Source organism: Lemur catta, chromosome 15 (genome assembly GCF_020740605.2).
Source record: "Lemur catta isolate mLemCat1 chromosome 15, mLemCat1.pri, whole genome shotgun sequence".
Taxonomy (NCBI): domain Eukaryota; kingdom Metazoa; phylum Chordata; class Mammalia; order Primates; family Lemuridae; genus Lemur; species Lemur catta.
In genome coordinates, this window is record NC_059142.1 from 820,219 (window position 1) to 833,726 (window position 13,508).

Genomic DNA, 13,508 nt, shown 5'->3' on the forward strand with positions numbered 1-13,508 from the left:
GAAATCTCAGTGTCTCACTAGTCACCATGACTGCTGATGCTGGTGCATTTCCTACATTTACACCAAGAAACTCAGACCAGGCTGTGGCCTCTGGCAAACTTTCCTGACAGCCCAGGTAGGGCAGAGACCAGCTGGCAGATGGGAGATCCCACATCCAGCACAAGAGCCCACATTTGGGGCATGGGGCCCCTAAGGAGGGTGCCAACTCAGCACCCTCCATGCCCAGTGAGAGACCCAGAGTCCCCAGCCCCAGGCTGCTTCTTTCCTGCCCCGCATGTCCTCCACTGACAGGGTTCTCACAGCAGCTCCTGCTGCCCTACTGGCCCACCTCTAAGCCATTCACTTTGAAGCCAGGTTGTGTAAGGTGGACTGTGCCCTGCTGGGTAGGGGCAGACTTGCAGATGGCGCATCCTTCCTGCCACAGACTGTTCTTGGCTCTCAAGTCTCCAAGCACAAAAAATAACCTGCAGACTCAGGACAGTATAAATCTATCCTCAGGAAGGCAAAGGAAGCCACTTCCCTAAGCACACAGGGCATCCTGGCTGCCCGCCCAACGGATGTCTGAATCAGTCTGAATCCTGGGCACCAGGGAGAGGAAATGAATTCCCTTCATCAGCGGCCTCAAGAGCTCCCAGCAGCCCTCCTCCACCCAGGGGCAAATTCTCTCCACCCAGGAATGTTTGCAACCCGCGGAATGGCAGTTTCCCAAGATCAACCACTTGACTGTGCTTTCTCCCCTTACACAAGTAAGACCTGTTCCTTGCGGGAAAGGCTGGGGTGGGTGAGCACTGGCGGGTGGCAGGCGAGGGCCCTTCCCGGGGCACCCTGTCCTGAGTCCAGCAACGGGCTGGACCAGAGCTGTGCATCCCAGGGGCACAGCGGATCCGAGGTTTCCCCTGACCAGACGCAGCCTCTTCCCTCCATGGGGATGTGGGGAGCTGCTCGGGGGCGGGGGGGTGGGGGAAATCAGCATTTTCTAGCACTCCTTGTTTAAAAGATTTTGCCGGGGAGCTCTGAAGCTTGACTTCGGGTCCAGCGGGCCCCACGGCCCGATAGTCCCACGGTCCTCTAGGGGCCTGGCCAGCGAGGCTGCCGCTGCGATCTCGGCCCCGCGGCCAGCGGCGGCCCGAGCACCGACCGAGAGCCCGGGGCCGGGGGGCCCAGTCCCGCCCGCCCCAGCAGACCCCGACCTCGGTCCTGCCCGCCCCCGCAGACCCCCACCCGCGGTCCCCCAGCCTGCCTTGCGGCCAGCGCGGCCACGTGAGCGCGCGCGGCCAACCGGACGCTCGCCCGGGCCGCCGGGGGCGTGGCCGGGGCGGCGGGCGGCCGCGTCTGCGGGGGCACTGGTGGGTCGAGAGTTCCCGAATAGTTGAAGGTTCTCTAAAAATATGCCATGTTTGGCCTGGGCTGACCTCGGAACCTCATCTCCTTCGCTCACGCCTCCCCCGTGCCTGTACTGTGACCTGGGCACATCTCCTTTTGAGTTTTCCTTACGATTGATTTACTGTATGTTTTTATTAAAGCAGTGCACGCACATAGTGCTGAATGCCAAACAGCACTGCAAGACTTGTAGCGATGCCACCAAAACAGAGCAGCAGCGCCGCCCCCTGGGCCTGCGCCCGCCCCCCGCAAGCAGAACTGAGCACCTACCCTGTGCGGGCCTGGGCCCAGCCCCGATGACAGGGGCGACCTGAGCAGACCGAGCCCCACAGCTGACATCCTAGTGTCACCTCCTCAGCCCTTTGAACCCGTGCCTCCTTATTTCTCGGTCACATGCCATACTGCTATTTCTTTTTACTTTCTTTTCAACTGTAGACGGTATCCGATGGCTTCCTGCCATAGAAGATGAATGAGGAATAGTTCTCTTAGGAAACCCTATACTTTGTGTCCTGCCAGCTCCCAATCGCATTTCATCACAACTTTTGGATACATCAGTATTCGGTGTTTACAGTATTGTTGTTCCCAGCTGAGCTTGCAGTACATTATGACAACATTTTCTATTTCAGGTTATTTGTTTTCCTGGGAGTTCATAATTACCTGTTCTGTTCTTGCATCAAGCTGGGCACTCGGTAGATCCTTTCAATCTGGAGACTGAGTATCTTCGGCTCTGGGAAGCTGCAAGGCACAGGTGCTCTTCCTACAAACTCCCAACTTACTTTGTTTCCATCCCCCCCTTCTCATCCACCTCCAGATGGACTCGGTGGCCTCCCAGGCTGTGTTTCTGGGGGTCTGTCATGTTGGTGTTCTGGCCTTGGATTGGCCCCTCTTCCTGGAGAATTTAGTTCCAGCTTCCTCCACTTTGACTAGTTGGTTACTTACTATTCATTTTCCAGCTTCAACAATTTTGTAGACTCCTCTTGTCCCTGTCATTGACTTGCCTGTTCACTTTGTCTTTGTGGGTTTGTGACTTATAAATTTTTCATTTTACTGTCATCTTAGTGGGGTTTTGGCACGGATGGGAGAAAAATGTCTCTGTTTAGTCCATGGTTCACTAGAAGTCCCTCTCACCTTCTGTCTCTGGGCACCTACTATGTGCGACAGTCTATTTTAAGCCAGTCCCACCCCTAGTTTCATTTGGCTCTTTCTTGTCACCCCAGTCTGAGTACACCTCCTCTAGGAGGGCCTTCCTGACCACCCATGTGCTTCTCTGCTACATCACCCTGCTTTACTTTTGTTCATAGCTTTTACTGCTATTTGCAGTTATTTTATATATTTATGCTTTCTCAATCTCCCCCAGAAGGTTGCTCCGTGAAGACAGGGACCTGTCTTGCGCCTCGCTGTGTCCTTTGTGCTTCCCACAGTGTCAGGCAAGAACAGATGCTCAGGAAGTATGTGCTGAATGAATGGGTGGGTTTGAGCACAGGGTTTCCATGAGATAAACTTCAGCATTGCTCAAGAAGTAACTGGTAATGTGGTCTGTACTTCCTGGGAATGAAAGACCCTGCCGTGAGAGGGTGAGAGTCCCGTCATAGGATGGATATAAGCCCAGGCTTGGGATAGCTGAAAAGGGACAGAAGCATTGACAGGATGGCCTACATGGTCTGGCTGAGACAAGTCACTGCCTCAAGGTCACTCAACTACTTCCTGGCTGAGATTAGAAAACAGCCCTTTGCAGGCAGATGTACTTTGCAGGGATATGCCCATGTTGTGGTGTCGGCCCCATCCGGAGGTGCTTCTGCCTCTCTTCTCCCCGGTGGTGTGATCTCTTGGGCATGGTGCTTCATCTCTTCATGTTTGCAGTACTTCTCACCTGTAATGTGGTGATAAGACCACCCCTGCAATCTTGGGTTCTAGATAACAAGCACAAGCCTTCTAGTGAAAAGTCCCGGTGCACAGGAAGCTGCTATAATCATGCTCTTGGTTAAAAATTAGGTTTTATCCTTCCTGGCAGTGGGAGCTTGTCATGCTGCTTGAAGCCCAGGGCCTCAGTTTCCTGACCTGTAAAATGAAGGTCTAATCACACCAGCTTCACCCGGCTGCATGTCAAGTCACCAGGGCTGGTGTGAAATAGGTGCCAATAAGTGCCTGGGCAGGAAGTGTCACACCTGAGGACCCCAGGGTCAGAGAAGCACCATGCTGAGACTCCTGGGACCCCTGGACTGGTGCTCGGGGCAGCCACAGGGCTATTGTGCAACCACACAGGGAATCAGGGAGGCCAGACCTGAGGAATCTGTTAGAAGCAAAGAGCTGGCATCTTTCCAGAAAGCAGCGGAGAGAGCTCAAGGGCAGCTTGTTTTGCACAGAAGCAGGGTGCTGCAAACCATTTTAGTGGAAGTGTGAGCAGGAAAACGCAGGGGAAACTGTCTCCATCTGACAGACTGGAGTTCAAACAATAGCTCCGCCCCCAGCAGCCTTGGACATGTTCAGGCTCCTCTCTCAGCATTGGTTTTCTCACCTGTTAAATGGAGATGATAAGAATATGCACCTTGCTGGGGTGTTGTGAGCTTTCCTCCATTCCATGAGTGTTTCCTGAGCACTACTGTGTGCCAGGGACACTGCAGTGATTAAAGCAAGGGCAGTGTTGCCATGCAGCTTGCATCATAGTGAGTCCACATGGGAGCTGTGAAAATGGGTCTTGCTGTTTTGCTAGTGGAGCCATGCCACTTGTGTGAATTCATCCTTTGATACTCAAGAGTGATGAAAGTCTCTTACACATAAAGCAGTTGAGCCTCTCTCAAGGTTTCCTGCTCTGTATATCATGGCTTCAGAACCTGACCCCGCCTGAGGGAAGCTCAGGAAGTACCTGTTGCCTGCGGCCTGGCTTTCCAAGCGCAAATTCTCACTTTTACTGAGTGCCACCTCCAGCCCCTGCTTTGTAGCAGCCTGTGTCCCCAGGGAGAGGCAGACAGGGTCTCAGCCACTGGCAGAGCCAGTGATCTGTGACAGAGCAGCAGGCAGAGGCACTGGGCAGGGGCAGTGTCAGAGGGACTCCCATCTTAGTTTCAGAGCTGGGCCTTGAAGGAGGCGGGGAAGGCGTCAGGTGGGAAGCCAGGGAAGGACCTTCCTGGCTGAGGGAACAGCCTTTACAAAGAAAGGTCTCAGGAGGAAAGCTTGGGCTGGGAGCGGCTGGACTGGGGGATGTCTGGAGCAGCCGCAAGGACCAGGGTGTTGGAAGTTCCCCGCCTAGGGGGCCGTGGCAAGGTGTGGCGTGGCCAGCCCTGTTTTGGAAGTCTCTCTCTGGCTGCAGTGTGAAGGCCTGGGGGCAGGAAGCACAGAGAGGAGGAGGCCAGACCGCTGTCAAAGCAGAGATGGCAGCGGATCCTGCGCTCGCCCGGCACCGCCGTGCCCGGCTTGGTCGCCAGAGGGCGCTGTGGGCTAGCAGGCGGTGGTGCGCACCTGTGGGCACAGATGCGCGTGTGGCTGTGCATGTGAATGTGCCCGTTAGGCCACTCCGCGTGCATGTACACACTTATGCACCCAGTTGTGTTCGTGTGTGCGTGTGTGTTTGGGGTGTGTGGACTTGAACAGATGTGAAGGGGAAACACGGGGTTGAGACTGTGCAAGGATGTGTGAGCAAGCATGTCCGAGAGGTACACAAAGGTGAGAAGAGGCCCCTCACCTCCCACCACTCAGCCACATTGGTTTCCCGGTTACTGCCCTACAAGCTATCTACTTCAGGGCCTTTGCTCATGCTGTTCCCTCTGCCTGGAATGCTCTTCCCCCAGGTACCTCTGCGGCTCCCTCCCTCACCTCCTCCGGTCTCTGTGTACATGACACCTTCCAGGGAGGCTGTTCCTGGCCTTCTCTTTAATATTACAGCTCTCACCTCCAGAACCATTCCTCCCCCCCTCTAACTTTTCCCCACAGCACGTGTCATAATTTAACTTGGGCATTTTGCTTGTCTGGCTTGCCCCCTGGGTCATCACCTCCCCAAGGGCAGGGAGCTGTGTCTGTTGTTCAATGTTTTGCCATCAGTGTTAGGTACACAGTAAGTACTCAAATGAGTATTTGTTGAATGGATGGCTGAATGAACGAACTGCCCCATTCTGGCTTTGGATCATCCCCTCTCTCCAGCCCGCTGTCACCCCAGGTCCTGCCCAGCTCAGCTCACATTCACATCTTGCCTTTGGCTGCACTCCTTCCTGGCCTGAGCCTCAGTTTCCCTGTGTCTGAAGAGAGGGGGATTTGGACTTTTCTCCTAGGAGTCAGGGTAAGAGGCAGCCTCCTGTGACCCATGCCAAATGCCCTTACTGGTTTTCAAGGGGTTATGGAGTTTCCGAGCCAGACTATGCTGCTTAGAGAAGTTGCTCCAACAAGCCAGCAAGAGACAAGGATCTCACGGCTCCCCGGTGGGGCTCATATGCTGTGCCCTCGCCTGGCCCTCATGCCTGGCCCTTTTTATACTCCTAACCCTTTGCCCCTGCTGCTCCTTTCCCAGGATGCTCTTCTTGCTTCTCTGCTTGGCAAGCTGCTATTGGTCCTTAAAGCTCCCGGTCTCAAAGTCTCCTCCTCTGAGAAGCCTTCCCTGATCAACCCAGGTGGAGTCCAGCACACTCCTGAGACTCTTGCTCATGCATCTATTTATAGCAGCCGCATGGCTCGTGTGATTCTTGGGCTGTTTATCAGGCTCCCTGACTAACCCATAAACTCCTCGTATGCGAGGGCCTGACTGAGTCATCTGGCTGCCTAGGGGGCTGGCACGGGACTGGAGTCACTTCACCTATGTCCCAGGCATGCTTTCCTCCTTCCTTCGCTCATTCCTCAAACACTTATTAGGCACCTACTGTGTGCCTGACTCTGGGCTAAGCATTGGGAACGCAGCAGGGAATGAGATGGGCAGGATTCAGCAGGGAATGAGGGATGGAGAGCTGTGTTAAAAACAGTCAGTACCAAAGGCCTCAGTGGCATAAGTGCTGCGCCAAGAATTAAGGCTGTTTGGGGGCTGTGATGGAGAAGGCCTCTGAGGGAAATGCATTTAGGAGGAGTCTGAGGCATGAGAAGGAACCAGCCCCAGAAGGCTTGGCGGGGAGACAGGGCTGTGGGGAAAGATGTTCCAGGCAGAGGGAGCAGCAAGCTGAAGGCTCTGAGGCAGGACCAGTGCCGCCATAGTCAAAGGACAGCACTAAGACCCTTGAGCATACCAATGAGCAGAGTGGGCAAGGGGGATTGTGGGAGTGGTCAGAGTGGTCAGCTGGGGCCAGAACCCAGAAAGCCTGCGGGACCAGGCCTGTGGTTCTGGTAGAGAGGCAGCTGCTGCTGGGGACCCACTTTACAAATGGATAAGTGCAGGTCACCAGGGGTGGTATGGGCGGGATGGAGGTGGTCCACAGTGTTTACAAACTCACATTTCCTCCGCTAGGCACTTCCAAACCTAAGCTCCTGAAACACTGAGGCCTCTTTGTCCCCACTGTAGGTAAGTAAACTGAGGCACAGAGCTGCTCGCTGACTTCTCTGAGGTCATCCAGCTAGTAAGTGGCAGAGTTGGCATTCGAAGCCATACCCGTCTGAGCCCATAACTCATGATTTTCCTTCCCACTGCCTGGAAAGGGTGAGCAAGGACCCAGGAAGAGAATAATGATAATTACAAGGTCTTCCCCTCTTATCTCTTGGGCCCTCCCGTCCACTGTGTGGGTGGGGCCCTGCGGGGATCAGGCCCATTTTACACCCCAGCAAGCAGAGGTCAGCCCTGAGCTCCAAGCGTTTCTAGCAGGTGCTGGAATCTGCTTCCCTCACGTGAGGTCCCTGACGGGGCACACACTCATGCTGCCTGGAGGACAGGGGCTGACCCCTTGACCTCTGCCGGGTGCCTCCTGTCCTCACTAGCCCTGGCTTTCCACTCAGGGTCACCTGATCCCAGCGCCAGACTGGTCAGAGGTTCCTGAAATCTCCCGTGGCTCCTTGTGGGAGCCCGGCAGCACGCGCCTATCCAGCCATTGTGCAGACGGGCTGACTGAGGCACCAGGAAGAGAAGCGAGAACCGAGGCCCAGGAGAGAGCCAGGAGGGGACCTCGGGGCTTGTGGGAGGGAGGAAAATGCAGCGGGATGCCACCTCACTCCCTCGGAGACTCAGTTTCTCCCTGTGCAGGACAGGGGCGGTAACGACCCAGCATGCTTGCTACTTGTCCTGACTTGTTCCCAGACACCGCCAGGTTCACCGCCGAATCCGCCGCGCCCTGGCCCCGTGCCCGGCCCGGGCGGGCGCCCCGCGGGTGCTCGCTGACGCAGGGCACAAATGTGCACACGCCGGGCACGGCGCTGGGCCCTTTACCACACTCAGTGGACACACGCTTACCGAGCGTCCGCCGACGCCCTGTCCCGTCCACACAGCAGGGCTGCCATCGCCGCTCTTTAACAGAGGCGGAAACTGAGGCCCCGGGTGTCACCCATGTGCCCAAGGTCACCCACTACAAAGCTGCCGAGTCCGATCCGAACCCGGTCTCACCGCGGGGGCGCACCTTTAACCCCGCCGCGGCACTCGGCCTGCCCGCCCAGCGAGGCCCCAGCCGGGCCACCGGGGACCTCGGCGGGACTTTTCCAGATGACGCACCGGGACTAGCCCACGCAGCGCACCCGCGGGGGCTGCGGGGCCGGGGACGCGCGCGGCCCGCCCCAGGGCCCGATGGGAGGGGCGGGGCTTGCGTGTTGACAGGCAGCGGGAGGGACGCGGCTGTAGCCGAGGAGGGGCGGAGCCTGGCTGAGCCTGGGTTTCCCGGGCGGCGGACGGGCTTGACAGACCGCGGGCGGGGCCGCATCCTGGGCCAACAGAGGGCGAGGCTTTCGCTTGACAGACAGGGCCAGACCGGCGTCTGATAGGTAGGGGACGGGCCCTGGAGATGGGCGGACCAATCGGCATGCGGGGCGGGGTCGGCGCCGAGCGGCCGGGGCCCCTGCAGCGCTGCCCAGTCTAGCTCCGGCGCCGCCTGTCGCGGGCGCGTCCTGGTCTCTGCACCCGCCGCCGCCTCTGCTCGGTCGCCGTACTCTGGCCGTCTGCCCGCAGCCATGAGCTCGCTCGGCCCCGGTGGAGCCCGCCGTCCTCTAGATTAGTCCCCGCCGCCGCCCCGGACCTGCAGCATGGAATCTCCTGCCTCGAGCCAGCCCGCCGGCATGCCCCAGTCCAAAGGTAGGTGCGCCCGGCCGGAACCTCGGCCTGACCCCCACGCCCAGTCTGGGTCGTGGCTGCGAACCCCGACCTCTGTGTGATTCCACCCCATCCTGTTCCGACCTGGGCAGCTGCTCCCGGTCCCAGAACCTCTCCCTGTTCGGGTCCTGTGTGTGAGCCCAGCCTTTGGGACTGCACCCAGGCCGGGATCTCCCAGGCTGGACCCAGGCTAGGACCTCGTTCTGCTCAGCCCGCTCCAGGTCAAGAACCTCACTCTGACCTCATTTACGTCTTAGGGCTGCAGGCTGGACAGGAACTCTCCCAGTGTTCGGCCCTCGGCTGGCCCCAGGTGGGATTCATGCTCATCCCCACATGGGTCCTTGGGCTGCACCCTTCCAGTCCTGGGCCCCAAGGCTGTATCCAGGCTGGCATATGACTCTGACTCTGTATCTGGGCCCCAGAGGTGCCTCTGTTGGGGACCTTACTGTACCCCATGCGGGTGCCTTGGCTACAGCCCTCTTCACAACTCCCCGTTCTCCTATCCCCCAACTCTCTCCATTCCTGTAGGCCCTACATTGCTCTTTCCCTGGTTGGGCTGCACCCCATCCTACAGCCCTGTCCTCTGGGAACCTCTCTAGGCCTCCCACCCTTCTCTAATGCACAGCCCCCTCTCTACCGGCTCCTCCTTGTCTTGTGTTGCAAGCTTTTCTGTGCACTTGGGGAGCTCACCCCATCTTGTGTCTCAGTGTCTTCAGGGCTGATTGCTCCCAGGCCTGTCCCTGCTGCTTGGGATCTGGGCCAGCCGCCAGGCCACGGTGCTGGCTGTGCAAGGGGCTTGCCTTCATCTTCCCCAAGTTACGGGCCTTCCTGGAAATTTCTGTGAGGTGGCGGAGGCGGCAGCAGGATTTGTCATGCGGAGGGGGGAGGATGAGACTTGGAGGGCAAAGGGGGATTTTTTTTTTTTTTTTTTTTCAGGAAGAGGAAAGGATGTTTTTGTTGTATCGGAGTCTCAGTAGGCTGGGTTGTGTGAGAGATTTCCAAACTGGACATAGCTGTAATGAATGGGCTGCCCCTGGCTCTCTGAACCTGCTGCTGCCTCACCCAGCAAGCCCCTTGATGTTTGTGGTTTCTGCACCTCAGTTTCCTTATTTGTAAAATGAGAGTAATCACACCTACTTCTATGGACATCGAGAGTGTGACATGAGATAGTGAATACTAAAGAGCTTTAAGCAAGTGTGGGTGAGGTGGTGAAGAGCTCAGCATGGCACCTGGCACACAGTAGGTGCTCAGGAAGAGACACTGTATATCCTGTTGTTACCATTTTTCTTGCTGGAAAGGCCTCTGCAGTGCAGGGTCAGGGTCTTGCTTCTGTTGGGACTGCAGCTGCAGAGGGAGCAGGAGAAAGCTAGCAGTGGGCACCTAGCAGGCCCCTAATCAGGCATCAGCCTCCTCCTTCCCTGGAAGGGTGCAGGCAGTGGAAGCCCTTGTAGGGGGCCTGGGGAGGGCATCAGTCCTTTCTGGCCCCTGCTGCTGGTGGCTGCAGTGGCTGGTGGCTGTGGGCTGGAGCCGGGTGGGCAGGGTAATTATGTCTTACATAAGTGGGAGGCCGGATCCCTGACCATTGCCCAACCACTGTGAGTAACTCAGGAGGCACTTGCTGGGGGAGGTGGCTGGGGAGGGACTTGCACTTCGCAGACCTCGTGGAGCTTGGGAACCGGGAAATTGGATACTTCTCCACTCTGGAGAGCTTGGGGAAGGGGTTGGAAGCAATGTCTGGTTTTGGAGGCATTTCAGGGCAATGCCTCATCAAAATAAAAGGTTCAGTTGCAGACTTGTGAAGGGAGGGGGGTCATGGATGTGGTAGGGAAGCGCAGTGGGGTGCTCTGTGGCGCGAGGCCTGCTGTTGTCCTCCTCAGAGAGGGCCAGGGTGAATTTCCAGCTTGCAGATCCAGGTCCCAGATGATGTTGGGTGGGTTGGATGGAGGTTCAGTGGCCTCCTCAAGACCCAGGGACCCTGTAGCTTCTTTGGGGTCTGGGAAGGATGTGGTGGGATCCCCACAGTGCCCCTCCTCAGAATTCCCACTTACCAAGCTTTTCCCCACCTGCCATGCACTCTCTTATTTATTCCTCATAGCCGCATTTGCAGATGAGGAGACTGGGGTTCAGTGGCATTAGGTGCCTTGTGTGAGGCTGCACAGCTGTGACACATGGAGCCAGGGTCGCACCCAGGACTGTGTGTCCCCACAGTGGTCTCCCCAGTGCTCCCCTGTGTCCTACTCCTGTGCTGGATGCTTGAGCTGAGCTGGTGGCATTCCCTCCACCCACCGCCACCCTAGAGGATGGACTGAGGCCTTGTGTGCACAGCCCTTTACAGTTGGCACATTGCATACTCATTGCAGTGTGACCCATTTGACAGATGCAAAAGTGAGGTCAGACAGGGGAGTGACTGGACTGAATCCAGAGGTGGGGATCCTCACCCGTGCCCTCCCATCCTGGGTGCTGGGCACCCAGCATTGAGCTCTTCTCTACCTTCTCCAAGGAATTCGAACAAAGCAGGGAGTGGCTGGCACTTGACCTTACTGGAGCTTTACCTTTGAGCTTCCTGCCTTGCCGCGGGTGCCCTGCCCTGTCCTCTGTGCCACTGGCCTGGGGAATTCTCTGTGGGTACATGAGGCCCCAGGCTCACAACCCTGCTGCTTCCCCCCAGCCTTCCCACCCACATGCCATCTCTGGCTGGGGTCAGAGGTTAAGGGCAGGGGCACGTGTGGTCAGCATGGTCCAGGTCTGAAAGCCACATGTATCCTGTTGCTATTCACAGCGTGGCCCCTGACCCTGCTGCCCTGGGAGTGCTACCTGTGGGGGCATTTCATGGTTAATCTTCACACAGCTCAGACAGTGGTTGGATGGCTCCTGACTGCCCAGGGGGGACCCTGAGGCTGCTGGAATCACAGTTGTGTCCTGGCCCTGCCTGTTGTGGCCACTTCCCCCCACCCCCGACCCCAGCGGCTGTCGGAAAGACTGGAGGGTGACACCTCAGGGACTTCCCCCACCCTGGCGTGACGCACAGGAAACTCTCTATCAGCCAACCCGTGGCTCAGGGCCCGAAGGGAGCAAAGTTCTCAGTTGGCCTGTGCGAGGAGAGGACGGGGCAGTGGAGGCTTCCGGCGGGTGAGTCAGCGGGCACTGGGCGCTGACTCACCCACTGGGCATGCCAGCCGGCTGCTCGCAGCTTAAAGGGGCAATGCCCGTGGGCCTGGTGAGTGGGAGGGGGCTACGTGCACTGGCCCCGCAGGTGGCGCCTGGCCCTGAGCTGGGGCACTGGAGGTGGCTCCTTCCTGGACCTCAGGCCGGGCTGGGACCCCCTGGGCAGGCTCTCCTGGCCTTCCGCACCCCACCTAGGAACTTCCTCTATTAGGCAAGGGGCTCTGCTTCCTCTTACTCACGGAGCAGGAGCAGGTGGCAGTGGCTGTTTACTGCCCTTGGCCCAGGGGACTCCTCAGGCTCAGATGTGTAGCTAGGGACTCCGGGAGGGCAAGGAGCAGAGACAGTGCAAGGTCAGCCTGGGTGGGACTGGCCCAGGCTCCTGGAAGGCAGTGGTGTGCAGGAGTTAAGGGCTCAGGTTCTGCAGCCTAACTGCCTGGGTTCAAATCTCAGCTTAGTCTCTCTCTTTTTTTTTTTTTTGAGAGAGTCTGTCTCACTCTGTTGCCTGGGTAGAGTGCAGTGGTGTCATTGTAGCTCACAGCAACCTCAAACTTCTGGGCTCAAGCAATCCTCCTGCCTCAGCCTCCTGAGTAGATGGGTTGGTCCCATTTTTTGAAGTCACATCAGACAAGTTGCGTCTGGTCCATTCTCTGCACTGTGTAAATGATTTCAGTCCCTTGGGCATGTCCTAGCTTTCAGAAGAGAAGCCTTAGTTTCCTGACCTGCCAAATGGGAATGGGGACCCTGCCTGTCTAGATGCAGACACGCTCATTCCACACTTGCTAAGTGTTGGGTACTGGTCCCAGCAGACTATCCTCTGTCCAAAAGAACCCAACCAGCAAACACCTTGGCAAGGGTGAATGGAACCTGGGCTCTAGTGGGATGGGCCTCGGTTTGAATTCTGGCTCCAGTGTTTTCTTACCTGGGCAAGTCACATGCCCTCTCTGACCCTCAGTCTCCTCTTCTGTAAGTGGCAGTAAACATCCCTCCCTTGCAGGGTAGTGGTAAAGATTGGAGATAGTGGTTGTCAAAGGAATGGCATCTGTTATTATTTTATCATTGTTATGGTTGTGGCTGTTATTTGTTGGTAGGTGAACAAACAGGTCCTCAACTTGTAGGCTCTGTGACGTGAGGCTGTAGGGTCCTTTAATGCTGGCCAGAATTTACCAGGCATTAGGACCCCTTACGCTTCTGGTCCCCAGACTGGAGCTGGGGGCCACCCGTTGCCTCCTGGGTCTTCCTGCATAGGGTGAGTAGGGAACTGAGAACTGGGGTGCCTGACTTTGCAGGTCTGCTCCGCCCCCCAGCCTGGACACACAGCCTGACTTGGATGAACGAGGAGAAGCGTGGGACAGGGAATCAGGGCCAGCCTCCCAGGCCAGCCCCTCACCTGGTAGAACCTTGTCAGTGCCAGGCAGGGCGCTGGCTGTGGGGAGCGAGGTATGCAGCGGCCTCTCATGTGGAGCTTCACCCAGGGAGCAGGAAGAGGGCCTGGGGTCATGGTTCTGGGGCTCGGGCCTGAGTCAGGGGCGTCAGTGGGTGGCAGGGCCGAGCTGAGGGGCGCTGCTGGGTGCAGGGCAAGGCTGGACACAGGGCCTTGGGGCCAGTGTCTCGGGAGGGCCCCAAGGAAGAACCTGGGTCGCAGCGTGCAGGATGTGGCAGAGAGCCCCACCAGCCACAAGGGGGTAGAAAGGCCCACCCAGGCCCACCGCGCCCCCTTGCCCGGGGCTCCCAGTGTTGCCCACATAAGTCAGGCCTGCTTGCCCAG

General features: G+C 57.7%; 1 protein-coding gene across 2 annotated transcripts in view; it reads left to right on the plus strand.

The window, feature by feature from the left end:
- The first annotated feature begins 665 nt into the window (after positions 1-665).
- Positions 666-13,508, plus strand: part of MAP2K3 (mitogen-activated protein kinase kinase 3) — a 33,115-nt gene continuing 20,272 nt past the window's right edge. Inside the window, exon 1 of one of the 2 annotated variants that reach the window (XM_045569415.1) lies at positions 666-746. In XM_045569415.1, the coding sequence (XP_045425371.1) occupies positions 677-746 (70 nt within the window). In that variant the 5' untranslated portion in view covers positions 666-676. Of the gene's footprint in view, positions 747-8,301; positions 8,561-13,508 lie in introns of those variants that run through there. The other variant, XM_045569417.1, reaches the window with a different exon arrangement.